This window comes from Dermacentor albipictus, chromosome 3 (genome assembly GCF_038994185.2).
Source record: "Dermacentor albipictus isolate Rhodes 1998 colony chromosome 3, USDA_Dalb.pri_finalv2, whole genome shotgun sequence".
NCBI lineage: Eukaryota > Metazoa > Arthropoda > Arachnida > Ixodida > Ixodidae > Dermacentor > Dermacentor albipictus.
Window position 1 is genome coordinate 121541858 of NC_091823.1, and position 19486 is coordinate 121561343.

The 19486-nt window shown below is 49.2% G+C and overlaps 1 protein-coding gene across 2 annotated transcripts in view; it reads left to right on the plus strand.

Annotated features, from left to right (window-relative positions):
- Positions 1–3197: 3197 nt before the first annotated feature.
- Positions 3198–19486, plus strand: part of LOC139057903 (venom metalloproteinase antarease-like TfasMP_A) — a 57037-nt gene continuing 40748 nt past the window's right edge. For both annotated transcript variants that reach the window (XM_070536687.1, XM_070536688.1), the window contains exons 1-4: positions 3198–3312; positions 16970–17163; positions 17357–17451; positions 17532–17665. In XM_070536687.1, the coding sequence (XP_070392788.1) occupies positions 3258–3312; positions 16970–17163; positions 17357–17451; positions 17532–17665 (478 nt within the window). In that variant the 5' untranslated portion in view covers positions 3198–3257. The remainder of the gene's footprint in view (positions 3313–16969; positions 17164–17356; positions 17452–17531; positions 17666–19486) is intronic.

Below are 19486 nucleotides of genomic sequence, written 5' to 3' on the forward strand. Positions count from 1 at the left end.
CAGAAAGGGTAGCGTAGTTGGATTCGATAGCGTTCATGCGTTTGTTTAGGTCGACCAATGTTGTGCCAGTAGTTTTCGACTGTTCTTTGATGTCCTGTAAATAATACAATAACGCGGTTTGCTCGGTGGTTAGTTTCTGGAGCTCGGCAAGTACGGTGTTAAACGAATATACAAAAACATAATTCTGTCAGGCGGAAACTAAAAGACAAAGCTCCTTTCCAGCTGCCCTTTGATGTTTATCCTCATTAATCTTCGTTTTGTAGGCCCTCCAGCTAGAGCGAGTGCGTTATTTAACTAATTGAATTTCTCAAAGTGAAATATGTGTCCACAGGCATGATAGCATCGGATTGCAATTCGGACATACGAGAAAACATAACTGTGTTACAGGGAAACTCACAAATCCCTTTTCGAGCTGCCAGTTTTAGGGTGAGCACACCACGAAAATTTTCGACCAACTAGAGGCTAGCAGCTTCGCTGTAAAAAAGTAGGTATACAAAATTTAGATATGCAAGAATAAACAGCTGGCTGTGGGCAATGTATGAACGTGAAAGTTTTTGATGGTTTAGGCGTCTTGCGTTGAGCTGTACTGATCCTGGCCATCCAAACAGTTACGCGCTTGTTCTATAAAGAAGGCAAAAATTTCTCCGCTGTTCTGGGACCACTTAAGCGCGTACCCAGTTTATATTTGCTGGAAACATGGATCACGTTATGGCTAATTAGTGCACAATATTTAAATTTTGTAAGTTAATTGCGGCTTTGAAATATAGTGCATCGCTCTAAAGTTTTTAGAAGCATTATGCGAACGTTTTATACAGGTGTCCCAAAAGAAGGACATGTGACGCCGAGTTGAAAATTGCAAGAAATTAAGGTTATGTTATGATTGCAATGTTTGATGACAGCAGTGTTTAAGGTATCTGTTTTAATTTGTGCGTAAAAATTATGAATACATGCGCTCGGAAGAAACAGCTTCCTTGAAATTCGATTGTAACTCGAACAGATTACACAGACATGCAGCATGGCGCTATCGTGCTCTTTTCCTGTTTGGACAGAAGAAAGGCTCAAGCAGGTAAACAGGGACCGTTTGGGTGGGGTAAAGGTCTCAGTTTTACTGGAAAGGCTTTGGGCTGACCTCTGAGCAGGTCCGATTCTTACACTTATGAGCCACAGACCGCGCCCTGACAACACCTTAACACAAAAGCTTTGTGAGTGCGCATGGGAAGATGTCGAGGTTGGCCTGAAGGACGCCTGCAAACAAACTTACGAAGTACCGACGCATGAACTTAACGTTGATCGCAGCTTTATCAGACACGTTGTTGGCTCATACTCCTCTCGACATTTACTAAAGAACCAACATGTGTTATGTGAATGGAAAACGAAAACTGGAAGAGTACAGCGAATCTTTTCCTGGAAGAGAAAGTGAAACTTAATCCGTAGCAGAGACAATGTTTTGGCGAAATATCAAGGAATTAAATCTTGCGCCATGTAGTAAAGAAACCTCTACCATGTCCACGCATCTCAGCTCGTGCCGCACTGACAAGTGTTGGACCTGGTTAAAGTACGCGGCCACCGCGTACCGGTGGCCATGTACTTTATCGTGTTATCATGTACTTTAGTGTTATCAGATTTACTGAGATTTGCCAAAGAAAGGAGAAACAACCGTTTGTTTGTAGGGGGACATGGTACGAGTTTTTTTGCACGCCAAGACATAATTATGTAACAGAAAATATAAGTTTCTACACGCAGCGTGTATCATCGGACAGATGTGAAATTTTCTAATGTCTTTAGACAGTTTTTGTATGGAAAATCGTAGATTCATTTTGATTCTTCACACATTTCTGTTCTTACACGCTACGGGAACAAAACTTTAAGTCCGGATGGTTGCATTACTGCTGCTTTTCTTACATTCTGTAGCGTAAATAGAAAGCGTTTCTTTTTCAGAAAATTCTGGTTTTGAGTTTTCGGACCTCATAAACTGCAACACGAGCACGTTCAATCAAAATTCGAGCTGAGCGTTGCATGAAAGCGATCTTCGTCAGCCTATTTTGATATCCACTGCTGAACTACGCTTCAGCAAGGCACTGTCTCACCAGAGCAAGAATTGGCCTCCATGGTGCAGTATTCGGCGAGTACCTCCTTCATCACTCTTGCACTGACACTACTTTTCATAATCTAGTATTGACAAGACATCATTCGCACATGCCAGAGCGTAAAAAAGAAAAGAGGTAGCAATCAGCAGGGGCCTACTAGTTCGACTGAGTTCCCAAATGACAGTTGAAATTTTGGAGTCGTTGCCACCTACAGCAAGGCGTGAATGTCAATCAATCAATCAATCAATCAATCAATCAATCAATCAATAAATCAATCAATCAATCAAGATGAAGCGCGGTATTTTTTTTATTTCATGGGCTTTCTTTTGTCGCATGAAAGGAGGAGCACACAAGAGCTAGATTGCTTTGAACGCTTTTATCTATCATTTCTCGACATCCTCGACATTTGTTTCATTAACGCTTTATTCATTAGGTAAGTTAATGAAAAGGCAGCTAATTAAATTAAATAAATGTTATTTTTGCGAATGGAAAAAAAGCTATTTATGACAAGCAGGAACAGTGCCGATCAAAATACAGTGACCGCCATTCGCGTAAATCCCTTCGTTATTTTTTTTTCAATTCTTGAAAACACTTAGCTGGTGTGGCCGGTGCATATAGAGTAGAAACTTTTCAATTTCTTTGTAGCCTCTGGCTTGGTAAAGGTCTTCGTGATGTTTATGTTACAGTGTGCTACAGACGGTGGTGACATATTGAAATGATGAGTTCTATAGACCGTTCTGTACATTTGAGTGACGTGTGAACATTCATCAATCAGGCAGAAACGGTCATGATGTGTCAAGGCCTTGGTTCTCTCGTTCCTGAAGTTCACGCAGTGAACACTACGTGCGTGGCTGTCTAAATGTCTTGGGCAAGTGTTTATGACAGGCGTTTCCTCGTCATCCGCGCCAGCGTAAAAATACAAGTGAATCTGTCCGTATAGAAAGGTTCTCGCGACAGCAACCTTTCATGCTATAAATCGCTAAAAAAAATATCTATTCTATGCGTGACGTTTCTCCACGAGCGTCAGCATGCGTAACCTGACAAACAATGCCTGCAGATGTAAGTAAATACGAGAGAGTCGTAATCTTATTACACAGTACGATACAGCAAGCGTGCTGCTTTGTCGAGAATTGCAGTACAGGTACAACAGCTGTCGTACTCAGGCAAAGAATGCAGCGCTGTATGCGGTGGTTCATCCAAATTTCTGTCTTGTATGGCCCCATCGGTATGATTGTCTTTGTCATTCTGGTTCTAGACGCATCTTGCTCACGTAATAAGTTTTCGCTTTGGTTATCATCTGCTGTAAAGTTTCTACGCAGAGATACGAAACTAAACTGCATCACTTTATTGTCGCTTGCTTACTCGTTATATTATATCGATGACGCATTACGGGACATTGCCCATGAAGACGGGGGATGGGTAATCAGAGGAAAGGATATAAAACTTGAAAAAGAAATTCTAGGGTACAGGGTACAGTCCCCTGGTTGTTGGCGATGTTGATCGGTACATCAGTAAGCGAAAGTGTTATGCGCTTCGAAAGAGCCTGAAAAATGTCACTTCGCGAAGTAGTCGTGTTTTCTATAATGTCTTAAAAAAAGAAATTTAGGAATTTGGGTAATCTAGTCAAGTCTGCTTGCTATGTCATTACTCGTTGTGCCCGCATCCTAGGAAGAGTATGTCGTTAATCGCACAATGAGAACGTAATGTCATCCAGCTTGTGTAACGACTCAGTGAGGCATGCAGACACTCCGCGAAGAAAAAAGATGATATATGCCGGCCTAAATCACAGGAAGACTCCTTCATCCCCTTATCATGGAATCTTAAAAAAAGGTTATATATTCGGGCGTAAATCACACGGATAGTCCATCATTACCTTACCACGGAATCTTATAATCGCACACCAGCCGTAGCGAATTATAATGCGATGTCTTTGTAGGTATTTAGCGAACAGGTTTTCGCAGGATGTCTCTGCGGCAATATGGCTTGGCTTCTACGCTAAACCTGTGCGCAAATTTTTGTGGAAGCTTTTATAATGCATAACGCTGCACGGGCCCAACATTACTAAACAGACCGATCCCGGGCACCAGTCAACGTCCGCTGGACTCATGTACAAGACACGCTTCATATATATTGTCTCATGTCCAAGGACATGAGACAATAACTGAGACAACAACTGTCGTCCTTGCTATCGGGTCTGCATCAAAGGCCGACTTCACATGGACTCGGCAGATTTGCGCGCGCAGCTGCGAATGTTACAAGAATGTCAGAATGGCTGCGTAAATATCGCGCGTTTAATCCCTATGGCTGCTTTACAATCTTAACGAAGCGTTCCAGTAATATTTGCTACCATATGATGTAACAGCTTTTAGAACAGGGAGAACGGAAAGCGTGTATCGCATACATTACTTACGCCCGTATTATGAGCCACGTTCATGGAGTAAGATAAAGATGATGCGTATGCGACACCCTGTGGGAATCAGTGTGAGCGATGCTTCCTGTAGTGTTTGCGTAAAATTAAGTTATTTGGCTGGGATGCTGATGGCGAATGTTTAAGTTATTGGGCGCTTGGTGCAACGCGAGTATGAGAAGGTGATGTTCCTCTGTGTGCATCACTTGTGTTTGTCCAGGTAGTATGAAAAATGCACAACCAGACGTGTTTGCTTGAGGCGTTGTTGAGGGTCATTGTTCATCATTGCCTCGCACGGCGCATCGCAACGTGGGGGAAGTGTTATACTTTAAATAAATGATGGTGCTTCAGAGGCCAAAACCGCAATCTGATTATCAGGCACGCCGTACTGGGGGACTGCGGATTAATTTTGATCACATGGGGTTCTGTAACGCACGCCTTAAATCTAAGTACACGATGGATCTAGAGCGCAGTTCTTAGGCGCCCGTTCCTGAGTTTCGCGTCGGCGTTGTCCCTCGGCGTAACACAGCGAACGAGCACAGCCAAGGATGAAAGAGCGAACGTGGAGTGCAGCGGCGGATGGATGGATGGATGAATGGATGGATAGAAAAAAACGTTATTTCGTCAAAAAGCATGTGCGGACGATTCCGTGTTAGATGGCCATCAACCCATGGTTGAAGGCGACCTGGGTAGCCCACTCCACGACGCTGGTCTGTACGACCGGGTCTGAGCTGGCCAGCACGGCCTTTCACTGCTCGAGAGAAGGGCGCGTCATACATAATCCTCGCTGGTGGCGCCACTACGCTACATTCCCATATGATTTGGTCATAGGTTGCCAGTTCCTGGCACCATCTGCATACCGGCTTAATATCCTCCGGGTATATTTTGCTCAACACGTATGGGTTCGTAAAAGATCTAGTCTGCAACCTTCTCCACATGCATTCCTGCACCTTAGTCAATTTCATTTCTGGGGACGGTTAAATCCTCCACTCCCGTTTATGATGGTTTGTAAAGTCGTGAAAGGACATCAGCCCATCTCTCGTGGACCTCCCTGGAACGACCGGCTTACCTGCTCGGCTGAGGAAACCTCGAGCATTCTTGTGAGCCGCCTTGTTCCCAGGATTCCCAGAGTGTGCTGGTGCCTAGACAATTTTCACCTCCCTAGTCTTTCGCCTCGTGGGCCGATCCAGCAATCGTGCCACCGTGACAGATATTCTGCCCGTCGCCAAATTTCGGATCGCTGAGAATCAGGTCAGATTCAGTAGTAGTTATAGCTAACGCTATCGCCGCTTCCTCTACAGTTTCTGAGGAGCGGGCTTTGACCGATCACCAGGCGACCTAACGTTCCCGCCCGTCCACCACCGCAGTCGCAAATGCGTCCTTGTCCTTATACTCCGCGACGTCTACATAGACTGCCCCTTTGTACTTCCCGTACTTAGCATGCAAAGCGCTAGTTCTTGCCTTCCTGCGTTCCTGATGATGTATCGGGTGCATATTGCTGGGCAACGGCTTTATGTATCAGGTCTTGTGGAGTTCCCGCCACACCTGAGTTTTCGTGTCCCCGGCAGGAGCCTCAACCCTAATGCTGATCCTCTCCAATACGTCCCTGCTTGATTTTGTTTTCAAAAGCCTAGCGAGCTGCATCACCAAGTGTGCCTCCCGTAGTTCTTCCATGGTGTTCTGCACCCCTAATCTCAGCAGCCTTTCGTTAGACGCATTGTTAGGCAGCCCAAGGGCCGCCTTATACATCATTCTAATCGTAGCCTCCACCTTGCCTTCTTCAGTCACGTCTGGCTTCATATAAGGCGCCGCATAAGCTATCCTACTGAGCACAAGCACCTGCGCTAGTTTACACAATTCTTTTTCTTTCGACCCTCTTTACAGACCTAGGATCCTAATCGCGTTTGGGCCTCAGCGACCGGGACCTCTAGCAGGGGTGGCGGAACATAATGCCGTGCATGTAGTCCTCTTGGTTTGTCCCTAACTACAAAAAAATTACCGACGATTACGTTACTTCCTAATGCGAAATTTGAGCGCAGCAAATAAGCTGTTTCACCTTTTCGATAGATTGAGGCAAACAAATCGAGCAACACATGTATGCGCTATCACATAATTTTTTTTTCACACGTATTCCTTTAACAAAGACTCCACTAACAGTTCTTGACAGTCATGAAGGAAGCTTTGTGGTCGGAGAAATAGACTGATGTATGTTCGACTTGGTACACCAATGCTTGATTCTCAAAGACGAGATCTATACAAGTGCCTCGCGAGGTTGTCACAGCCGTGGGACTGCTGGTTGCTCTCGACGGCGGCGATGAGCCTCCGCTTCGGCGGCGCGAACTGCAGGGTCTTCTCGGCGGCGGCGATGAGCTTCTGCTTCAGCCTCGCTTACTGCTGGTTGCTCTCGACGGCGGCGATGAGCCTCCGCTTCGGCGGCGCGAACGGCAGGGTCTTCTCGGCGGCGGCGCTTAGCCTCTGCTTCGGCGACGCGTACTCCTGGATCATCTCGACGGCGGCGACGGTAAGCTTCTGCTTCGGCGGCACGCACCTCTGGATTCTGACGGCGACGGCGCTGGGCCTCTGCTCTGGCAGCTCGTTTAGCAGCAGCAGCAGCAGCAGCAGCAGCAGCAGACGGAGGACTTCCATCGGTCGTCTCGCTCATGGCTCAGAAAGAACTGGCAGATAATTTCGCAGTGGCGAACGGCAGCGGCAATTTCGGCTCGGGCGGTGCACATATACAGATCCGCCGCCACCGATCTGGCTCTCTGATTGCCACCGCACAGGGGTTGCATTGGAGGAGGAGCGAAGAAAGGAATTAAGTTCGAGCCGGCGCTTTGACAACCGGAGACTCGCAGGAAGAGGGGGGAGGGGGGCGGCGTGTACACCCAGCGGCAAACGATGGGGGCAGAAGCGCGCGCAGCAAGCGGACAACACGATAAAGGGAGGAGGGAAGAGATAGCAGCGACTGACTGATGCCGCTGACGCCGATAGTGAGTCAACCCCAGCTGCGGAGTTGGTTTCAGGGACAACGCCGCCGATGCCGACACAAACAATATGATACCCTCGCTTCCGCTGCGCTAAGAACCAGGTCTAGCCGTGGGAAGGGGGTCACGTATTCGTCGACGTGCCGGGGCCTACGTGAAATAACCGGCGCGTCGGCAACTGAAGAGCACCCTATCCGCCACACAAGAACAGGGGGGGGGGGGGGGGGACCCTTTCCTCCTCTTTCTGCATGGCGGCGACGGTGTTCTATGCAGTCACGTTATCTTGACTCTCTAGCGGCGTCAGCGGCATCCAGCGGTATCAGTCGGTCGCTGCTAGCGCTGGGGGGATGAAAGGGGGGCGGAGCTGGTTACGAGGCCGACGACAACGCCGACGACGACGCGAAACCCAGGAACGGACTCCAAAGAGCTGCGCTCTAAAATCTCGGACTTGGGCTGAGAACAGGAAAGTCCTACCTCCCCGGTTAGCTTTCCCACAACATCCACTGCCCGTTGCAGCGTATCCTGCAGTTGTCCGTCACTACCCCTGGTCACCCTTAGAGTAATGTCGTCTCGATAGAATGTGTTTCAGTTGCGCTATCTCTTCCAGCCTCGGCGGTATCTTAATTAAGGCGAGGTTAAACAGGAACGGCGAAAGAACCGACCCCTGCGGTGTCCCCCTGGTCCCCAATGGGAAGGAATCCGATTTCACTTCTCCGACCACAATCTCCACAATCCTGCCCTCCAAGAATGATCTCATGTAGCAGAAGGTTCTACCCCCCGGTCCTATGTCCGATAGGTTCTTCAACGTCTCATGGGCAACGTTGTCAAAAGCTTTATTTAGGTGGAGCCTCAAGATAGCCTTGGTGCCCGTGCCGCACCCAGTATCAACCACGCCCTTTTTCAGCTGTATCATAAAATCCTGCGTGGACAAATTGGCCCTGAAGGCAATCATCGTTGCAGGCAGGAACTCCTTGTCCTCCGCATACCCCTGAAGCCTGTTGAGGACCATGTGCTCCATCAATTTGCCCACGCAGGACGTGAGCGAGATGGGGTGCAGATTCTCAATACGAAGCTTCTTCCCTAGCTTAGAAATAAATGTAATCCCAGCATGCTTCCACTGTGCCGGGACCTCCCCGGCCGCCCAATACTTGTTCATCAAGTCCGTGAGCGCCCCCACCGACTTGAAATACAGATTTCCCAGCATTTTATTAGTAACCCCGTCCGGATCCGCGGCCCACGTAGTACGTAGCTGCCCCATGGCAAACTCCACCTCCGCCACCGTAAAGTCCTCATGTAGTTCTGAATATTCCTGCCCCGAGTAGTGCGGCAAGCAACCACCTGTGGCGCCGTTTACGTAACAATCCCGGAGTTCCTGTATAAATTCTGCAATCGTGCATTGGTATTGATGCACTAATCTAGCCATTCGCCCCCTTTGCGCCGACTTAGTTGCTGCCGGATCCAAAAAGTGCCTCAACAACTGCCATGTCTTTTTGCACCCGAATCGTAGTTTGATCCGCCACACATGCGTCTTTTAGAAGGGCCCTATACCGATCACGTCGTTCAGTATACCGAGCTCTTGTAGCGGGTATAAAAAGCAAACGCTGCTTCATAGTTTCGCCTGATGGCAAAGTCGGTAGTACAAACCGATAATTCGGTGGGGCGACAAAGACCTGTTACCACGGCCAGACGCGGCCACTGAAGCCTCTTGCAGAGCTCGACATCTTGCGTCCGAACGCGTCCGTGTCCAGAGGCAGAATGACGCCACGGACGCATGCATCGACAAGCGGCACAGAACACCCTTATACATTTCTCGTGGGCAAGCCAGTGCGCTGAGACGCTTAGCGCGTTTCGATCTGGCCAACTAAACAGCCGTCACCACTGCAAATATACTTCATTCCATACGTTGCAGTCAACGCGGTGTAGACTAGAGAGACTTCCTGCAGTGGGTTCGTTCACAGCTGGCTCGTCGGCGTCCCTCGGATACGCATTTCTAGTATATTAGTTGTCAAGAGGCAGCATTTTCGGGATCAGTGTGCTCTCAGGTAGACAACAAAGGTTTCTCAAAGATTTGCCGTTGTGCGACTCGCATCGGCCATGTATACGTTCACACCGCCCACATTGTTGGCGTTCCAAGCGCTTGTGTATCTTGTTTCCTTCTGTACAAGCATGGTGGCGGCGACTTCGAAACGTCGCGCGTGTCTAGTTTCCTCCAGCTCCTCGGGACGGCAGTCCAGTCGTTCAGGCGAATGTATATGAAAAGTAGAAAGTTTTCGTTCTGTATTTTGAATGGCACTTCTGTTCTGTCGTCGTAATGTGGAGGCCGCGTATATTCCGCACTGCCGAGGAGCAACACGCCTACGTGATAAGCAGCTTGGCTGGTCAGCCACCTTCACAGAGTGGAATGGCTCGGGATCTTTACATCGAAGCAGTATATGGCTAGGTTTCCGTTTTCTTCTGCGTGCGTAGAAGAGGTTCGTGTAGACCGAGTAATCGACGCACCCGGCGTCGATCGACGCTCGCCCGCGCACCGATAACGTGGGACTACAACGTGGACTGACGTGGGACTACGTCGGACTACAAAAACGCCAAAGGTGCTTTTGTAGTCCGACGTTGTGTGTGCGTCTCTTTACTGTGACATCAACGTCGCCTAGCGACGTTATCAGGCGTTGAATTGTGGCCGTTCTGTGGGTAGGACGCGTATCGTGTGCACCGAGGGAGAGCAACGTGCCCTCCAAGAGCAACGGCGTGAGCAACGCCGCTAACGCCGAGTGCGCCTCGGTCGACGGGCCCGGACTGTCGCGTAGCCGGCTTCCGTCCGATGAAGAACAGCAGCGTGCCCGTGAAGATCGCCTTCGCGAACAGAAGCGGGCACGGCGGCTGCGAAAGGAGGCCACCGACGACGAGCGGGCCGCCAACGCCAAGCGTACATGCGCGATGCCCGTCGGGAACCCGAGTACCGCGAGGAGGATAGGTTCGACATTCGATGCAGGTCAGTGTACCAGCTACGCGTCATCGGTCATGTATAGACTTGACGTTTACTAAAAATCTTTCCGGCGTCGTCGTTCAGCCCATGGCCGCCTACCAAAGGGGTTATCACTATGCTAACAAAATAAAATAAAGGACGGTAGAATCACGAAGTCACGTGTATGCGTCTTTATTCGATCAATGTAGTAATCACCATATATTAAATCAATAGAGCCATCACTATATGTAATAGTTATTTAACATAATAGTTCTGCGGAAACCTGCAAGGTGGAGAGAAGTAATTATAAAGGGAAAATCAGACATCCACCCATTGGTAGCAATTCCTACAAAGGAAACCCATGCGGGCTCCTCGAAAGAAAAGCCTCGCAGTTGAAGAAAAATTCGTCCTGGTCCGGGACTCGAACCCGGGACAACCGCCTTTCCGGGGCAGCCGCTCTACCATTTGAGCTAACCAGACGGCTAGCAGATGGCAGGGTGAAGTCGAATTTGTCAACAACTCATCTCCGTCCCGAAGGTGCTGTAGCTAGCTTCTGTGGGTTTGAGACGCTTTGAGAAGAATCCCAGCGGCCTCCAGTATGTGCCATCGTGCTGCTGTAGCACTGCACCCACTGCCGTGGTCGACGCGTCGACCATAACACTAATTGGGGTGTCGTGCAACGGATGAATCAGCAACACTGCAGTAGCCAACCACGTTTCGGCTTCCTGGAAAGAGTGTTCGTGCTCCGGGGACCAGTGAAAGGTAGGCGGTTTTTATGCGAAGCATATTACAAGAGCTCAACCCAGCTCCTCAGGCGCGGCGGTGTCGCCTTCAATACCACGTGACACCGTGACGTCACGACAGAGGACAAACGGGGCTCTAACTCGCGCCGTCGCCTTCAAGGCTGACCACGTGACACCGTGACGTCACGACAGAGGAGAAACGGGGCTCCAACTCGCGCCGTCGCGGCGGTATATAAGCAGCTGCGCTTGCCTCTGCTAGACACTCACGAGATGAGATGCCTCCTAGAGACAGAGCTGCTCGTTGGAATGAGAAGCGAAGGTTGCGGCGTGCTACAGAGACTGTTTCTAGGTGGCTTTGCTACGGCGCAGCGACTACGCGCCCCGCATCGGACGCGGTGAGCGTCGAGCAACGCAGCGTTCGGCGCGACAACGAAATGTGCGCCTGAGAAAGCGCCACACGCCTGAGCCGACGACACCGGCTTTTCTGCGACACGAGCTCCTTAACGCTGTCGCGTTAAAATAAAGGCTAGTATGCTTCGCATCCTGGGCTTAACCTTAGCTAAGCCACAGCCATTTTTTTTGGAGTCACGACGCAGCAGGTCCGTAAGTGGTTGAAGAAATTGCGCATAGGATGGTATGAAGCGCCTGTGAAAATTTGAGCCCCAGAAACTCGCGCAACTTTCGGAAGGAGCTTGGAATGGGAAGTCCTCGATTTGCCGCACCCCCTGATTCCAGTGGCTTGATGCCTTGGGATGAAATGCGATGGCCGAGAAAATCCAAAGCTTCAATTAACTCCGAAAATGAATTTCTGGGGCTTAAGGACTAGGCCGTGCTCATCCAGTCGCTCAAATAGGAGGCGAAGGTGTTCTTTGTCTGTGCGACTTGCAACGAGAATGTGGTCAAGGTAGACCTAAAAAAGAACGGGAGTCCGTACCATGAACATTTTAAAAGTTTACGCCGCATTCTTCAAACCATAAGACATACGGACAAACTCAAATAGGCCAAATAGAGTAGTGATTGCTGTATTCGCAATATCGCTGGGTTCGACAGGAATTTGGTGGTACGCACTCCTCAGATTGGTCTTGCTGTATATTTTGGTTCCTGCGAGACGAGCACCGAAATCATGTTATGTGGGGAAGGGGATGTTCATCCGGAGTACTGACGGCATTCAAAGCTCGGTAATCACCACAAGGCCGCCAGTCGCCACTGTCCTGCTTTAGACCCAGATGGAGGTGTGAATGCCAGTTGCTGGAGGAAGGACGAATAACGACGAACTGAAGCATGTGTTCGACCTCACGGCTGGCGACTTCCAACCTCCGTCCAGCGAGCCTCCGTGGCCGCGCAGCAACAGGTGGGCCAGTGGTGATGATATGATGCGTCACCTTGTGTCTCACGGGCAACGCATCGTTTCGGGCCTTCGGGAGTTCCAGGTACTCAGCAAGTATGTTGTCCTACGTTGAGACCGGCCGAAATGTACGGATGCCATATTGGGTGAGGTTGGACTGCAATCCAAGTACATCTAGGGATGTGAGGTTATCCTTTAGGTGCCGATCAATGGCTGAGAAAGACCGCTCCCAGCATGGCAAAGCTGACGTCGGCGATCATAAACACCCATCTCTGCAAGCGCCGGTGTCCGATGTCTAGCTTCATTGACCGGAGCCCATACGATGCGATGACAGTGTTGTTCCCTGCGTCGGTTTGGACTTGTCGCGTTGGCGATCTGAGGCCGTGACGGGCACGACAGACAGCTCGGCTCCGGTGTAGACGAGGAGGCAGGTGCCGGTGACGTGGTCGACTATGAAGAATAGGCGGCTTGCACGAGGACCGATGTCACATGCCACCTTTAGCGACTGGCCAGCGCGATTCCTGTTCAAGAACAGGACTGGGTGCAGTGACCTGCTTGTTCACGAAATCGACGGTGTTACCAGCACAACTGCGGCGGCGAGTCTCTAGGTGCACTGTGAGACTGTGAACGTGAATGGTTGTACCGAAGTTGTTAGCCAATGTTGCCACCCGTCGTTAGCTTCTCGAGTGCACTGGTAAGGCGGTCGACTGTTTCTTCCAGGCGCGACAGTCGCTCTCCTGGATCTGAGACTCTCGCAGCGGCACTAGGTAGCTGTGCCGCAGACGAGCAGTAGCATATGCGGTCAGCGAGTGCAGCTAGCTGATCGATACACGTCTCATCGGAACCCGCCAGCACCGTGCGTGCGGACTGTGGAAGGCGCCGCAAGAACAGCTCGCGCAAAGTTGGAAGCTGGCTTTCGTTTGCGGAGTGATCACCCAGCCACTGAGCGACCGGTGCACGGGTTGTGATGGTCGTTGGTCGCCGAGTTCCTAAGAAAGGAGCTGTTGAAGCCTACTCTATTGTGATGGCTTGAGGCGCTGCAGGACTGTGCGTTTCAGGTCGTCGTATGCTGTGGCCGAAGGCGTACCCGCTAGCAAGTCGTCTATGGCATCGGCGATGTCGGAGGGTAGCGCGGCGATGACGTGCAGGTACCTTGCTGTCTGGGAAGTGATGCGCCGGAGTTCAAAAGGGGCCTCTACTTGCATTAACCAAACTCGAGGTTTCTTGTGCCAAAAGCTGGGAATATGAAGCACTGCGGCGATGACAGGAGACGTAACGGTGGCGTCTTCCCTATCAGCTGTAGTAGGAGCAGCGTCGTCCATCGCAGTGTTCGAAAAAAACAAGAACGTAAATTTGCTGGGTCACCACTTGTTGGGAGCTCGGCTTAGCGGAGGCAAGTAATACACGTTTCGACATGTTGAGAACAGAGAGTCGACTGGCTTTATTTCACAGTAAAAACAGGTTTGCCGAGTGGCTGTAGTGGCGCCCCCTGTCGGGCAGCCACCTTACTCCCAAGAAAGAACAGGGGGCAATGACCCCCACGTGGAGACCATGCGAGGTAACCGAATTTCCCAGGAGCGGGGGACAACGTATATAACGTATAACGTATTATAGTGACGTACGGTTGCTACAAACTTTTCTTGACCAAACTTCTCTCGTAGCTTTCACAGCGTTGACTGCTATGTACGGAACGGCGTGTTTGCGGATTCTTCTGCAGGTCGTGGGATGAAATCCCGGCTGCGGGGGCGGCATTTCGATGAGGGCAAAATGCAAAAACGCCCATTTTCCGTGTTTTGGGGACACGTTAAAGAACAACTGGTGGTAAAAATTCATCCCGAATCCGTTACTAGGCCGTGCCTCATAATTAAATCGTGGTTTTGGCTCGTTAAACCCCAGTATTCATCCATTCCATCTAGATTCTTCTGGACTTAGAAAAGTATAGACTGCTCTGAAATTTAGTACAATGAAGGCAGATAACGCGCAATAAACAAAGCCACAAGAACGTCTCAAGCCACAAGCATGAAGATCAGACAGATTTATGTACAGTAACCGTCATTTCCCTTGTGGTGTCATGAATTTTGCCCCCCAGCGCCAGAGTTCCTTCTAGAAATTATTGTAGGAAACTCTATCGCCAACACCATCCGAGGGCGACGCAAACGCTACGGGCATGAATTGTGAACAAAGGTCTTCATGGCCTCAAACGACAGGGAAAATGCCATGATAAGCATATCGCTCTTGACCTCCTCTGCATATGGCCGCTCATTAGCATAATTCGCGCGGCTCGTTGCACCACAAGAATATCACGGAAAATCTCCGCAATAGCCGCCGAACGCAACGTCACGCAACGTCACATTGATGTTTACAAAACGGCCCTTCCTGTGACGCTCCTCACGTGATATTCCTTCAGCCAATCAATAAGGTGACATGGTGGATATCTCGGACCGCCACCACATATTCGCGAAATTGCAAATGCATTGTGCGGGCGTCTGCACACTACCGTTCACGATCTTTTTAAAGGGCTAATACCGCAGTATAAGTGCCTAGGACAATAAAAAAGGTATTAGTCGAAAAAGTCTGCCGCTTCACGTCACGTTTCTTCATCTCAATGAAAACGCGAAATTGAATTTTGCAAGGCTTCGGCTTCCCGGCACAAATTTGGAAACACCTCACCTCTCGACAGGCTATCTGAGAGCCAGCATGGTTGATAACTGCGGCCCCGCAGACGCCATGTATGTTGAGAATAGAGCCTCTATAACCACCGGAAGCTGTTCTCAGCACAAAGAACACGCGCTGTTATCGCCACCGCTCGGCCCAGTATAACATTAACAGCTTGCTTTGCCACTGAGACTGTTTGATGGCGCTAGCAATCCTTGCGCACTAAAGCCCCTGGACCACCTAAATCGGCGACGACTGCCGGTAGTGTCTCCTGCTTTGTGCCAAGAAAAAACCATTTACTTTCACGAGCGCTGCGGCCCGCGTTACATAAAACGGCTGCGTTGTATTATAGGTGGCCAATCCGAGAAACCGGCGTCTCTTTCAAAGCCTTTCACTCCTGTTTCATTTCCCTTTGCGTGGACAAACGGAGAAGAGCCGGGCTACTGCCTAAGCATTTATCTTGATATCAAAGCCACATTTTATCAAATGGCACGTCCAGGTGCGAACACGCGCCGGAGGAGCACAGTAAAGGGTGCGCGTCAGGTGCATGTCGACCAGCTGCACCTGGCCAAAACCTGGCGGCATGTTTCTGTGAAGTTATCTTGCATTGAGCTACTGAGTATGCAGTAACTGTAATCACGAGATCGCGTAGCTCGGTGGCGCGATCGAAGCTATTCGCCACATTTAGAAGGTCCAGGGACTTCAGTGCGCCCGGGTGCGCAGTCACATGATATTTCTTTAGGTTTCGCAGGCAATTGCCAGAAAAATTAAACATGCCATGCGTACCACGAAACCCGTCATTTTTACGTCTCTTACAATTCTCTACAACCACTTAATTCACGTCTTGAAAATTAAACCAATAATAATATAGTTGGCTTATTGCTTTTAGTATTTACTGATTGGATGTAGTGACTGAAAATTACGGCCTGGGTTTGTCAACTAGAATATAAAAAAACATTCACTTGGTCTTATTCGCGTCGAAGTATATGTGTTTTCCTTTTTTTTTTAATCTCGCTGGATAATAGCTGGAACATCCTGTTCATATTGAGACGCGTACATTGTTTATCTTTTTCTGGTCACCGTTTTTTCACCGGATAAGCAGTGTTACAAAGTTGTCTTTCGGCCCAAGACGTGCCTACATCTACAGAAACTGCTTTGGACGTTGTCGATCATATGAAAAAAAAAGATCTTACTGTTAAAAAAAAGAATAAAAGTGTTGAAAAAAACTCATAGTCCCAGAAGAACACCGTGAAGCTTGGTATACTATTTACCAACGAGCGCTCAAGATATGAAACTTCCATTTATGAAAAGTCAATCGAGGGTTTACTACCACAATTTTGGTCCAACTCTTTTATGCCTTCAGCTTTTATGACAACACGTGTAAGCTGGTTGGTATCTCGGCTTAGAACTATGCATTCTTCAAACAAAGGGCTGCCCGCACACGAGACAGTGATTAACCAGATGCCCATCATGTCCGTGGCTCGCATTGCTTTGACGCCTGTACAAGCGATCATAAACTCAGTAGGAAGGTAGAGCCTGTGTTGTCGTCCTAAACTATATAAGACCGAGCTTTTCGTTTTCTTTTTCGGCGCTAAACCTATTTTTTTTTCATGGGATACGAACTCCCTCAAAGATACAACCATTTAGGTTTTATTATACGCACTGGCCAATTTTGCCTTTTGTGCACCAAACCATCTTCAGCTGCAGTAAGTACGTCCGTTGCTTGTCCGCATGCCAGTTAAATGGCTGAGCTCACAAACAGAAACACCAAATTTTTTTCTTCCAGCTTTAGGTATGCCGACTCTGCATATGGACAACGGGGTCATGGTGTACCCTAGAGTGTTAGACACAAGGAAAGACAATTCTACCAAGACTGCCCTTCTGGGAGACGGATATTCGCTTTCCCTAACCAAGGCCTCTGTTTTTGCCGAGATGGTCCACCTGCGAGAAGTGTCAGAAGCTGGGGTCACTGAGAGATACGTAAGCAAACGCTGAGATATAGCAATGCTTTTTTGTGTGTGCGATTGCATGCTGCATACATGCTAGACGGTTCATTCTACTAATGAAAATCAAAGTTACGGTTTCTCAGTTTCTTTTCGTAAGAATGAACAACAGAGACTAAACGTCATCGACACTTGCGGCACATGATATTTATCCCAAGATAATTTCACAGGCTCCGGGCGCTGAATATGAGAGATACCTCTACCAAGATGCCAAAATGAAGGCGTCGCTGCTTTTGAAGCCTCAAGCGCATGGGCATTACCATATAGTAAGAAAATGTCATCCTACTTTAATTCTCGTAAAAATCTATGGTGCTTAGAGTTCATATTACCGACTTTCCTTCCCCAAGTCGGTCTGCTGAATTTCACTCATCTGATTCACCCAATTACAAATGAAGAAAAAGCGCCATCCGGAGAAATACCCCACAAGATATCTAGAATTAGGCACAGTGAGAGACGTTCTGATATTATTACAGCTTCAAGTAAGTGATCTAGTTTGCAACATTTGTGAAATTGCTACCAACATCGCAATTACACAGTAACTGAAAGCGATATGGACAATTACACCCATGAGCTAAGCTCAAGGCCCCTTTGTTCATCGCTGATTGATAGTAATGATCACATGCATGCGCAAGGTTTTCACGAAGGTGCGAAATGGTCAAGCTATCTTTCAGCGCCCGCTTCTTTCCTTCCTCCCAGTCCATCCGCTCAATTTTTCCATGCCATTAATTTTGTGACATTTTGGAACATTCGAACGAAAAATGAAGTGCCATTATGAATGAATAAAAGTCGCAGTTTTGCCTGAAAGGCGAAGCATTGATTGCGATAGCAAATAAGTGGACATCCAGCTTACGAGTAAGGATAGCAGTTTTATCAGCCGTATAAACTTGTAAACATAGCTAGGCATGCTTATTTATTTAACAAGCATGGTATCCCGCGCCCACACATGAACACACCTCACTCGATGACCGCGGAAACTCGCTTTCAAAGCTCTGCAGTGAGGAAACGCTGCAGCAGTAGCGAGCGAATTGACCTTCGTGCAGCCGCACGCATCAATGCGAACGCGAAAATACAGCGCTGCGTGGACTCGGTACCCATCGCAGATGGCTTTCAAGATACAGCGGCCCGGGTCGCCCGAAGCAGAACGTGCCTCACCCCTCCCTACCCCCCCCCCCCCCGAAGCCTTGAGCGTGACGGAAGACGGCACGCTTCCTCTCCACTCTCGTTCGTTGCGTGCGCGAGATCTAGGCGCGATCGCCGGCTGATGGCACATGCAGCATACGGTGCGCCGCGACCATTTTATCGCCCTTGAACTTTATACAGAACCTCACGGCGACAGCTACGCCGACGTCAGAAATGCGCCTGCAATGCCCATATAATTGCTATCGCAATAATACATTTACAGCGGTAGTGCGTTTATTTAAATATGAGTTGATGAAAAAGGCAATAGAGTTGCCGCGCCGACACCGACCCGCTTCAAAGACAAGCGCAATTCGTCTTCCTCTTCTTCCGTCTTCGCTGTCGCTCTAGTGTGACGCTCCTCTATTCGCAGATGAAGCTAGATCTTACCCTCCGCTCTGCCCCGCGCAACGGCGTGGCGGTACTCCCCGAGAATAGAGGCTCCCCTTCCACATACAATGAAATCACGAAGTATTACCTTCTTAATCGCAGGGTTTACGCTTTGCCGCATCCTAAACTAAACAGGGCTCAGGCACTTACATTACGCTTATTACAGACTGGTACTTATCCTTGCCCACGGAGACTGAACATGTTTTATCCAGAGACGTATACAGAGCCTTATTGCCAAGATTGTGGTGCTTTAGCCACGCTCGAACACATGCTCTGGTCTCGCGAAAGAATTGAAGACTCGACGATCAAGGATGCGTCCAGGTGGGAGGCTGCACTTCGCAGCCCGGACCTGGATGAACAATTCTGGGCTGTCCAGCAGGCTCACGATGTGGCCATGAGGCTTGGCCTTCCGGTCCCGACGTGGGAGCGGCCCGCTTAGTGATTAATTATCACTACTTGCAGGACCAAATAAAGTTTTCCTTCCTTCTTTCGCTAGGTGAGTAGCTGTTACGTGCATCTGGAGTCACAGGGAAGACAGCACTTCAGGCGGGCGACGTGAACGAGTTTAGTCTTGATAGAACAGTGGCCACGATAAACGAGACGAGCAATGGAAAACGTCACGCCGCTTAAGCGATCAGTGATGACGAAAAGCCCGGTGTAGCGAGCCAGAAACTTCTGGAACCGGCCACGCTTGCGAATTGGTGTTGTTACGTTCGACCTGCGGAGGCTGGCGA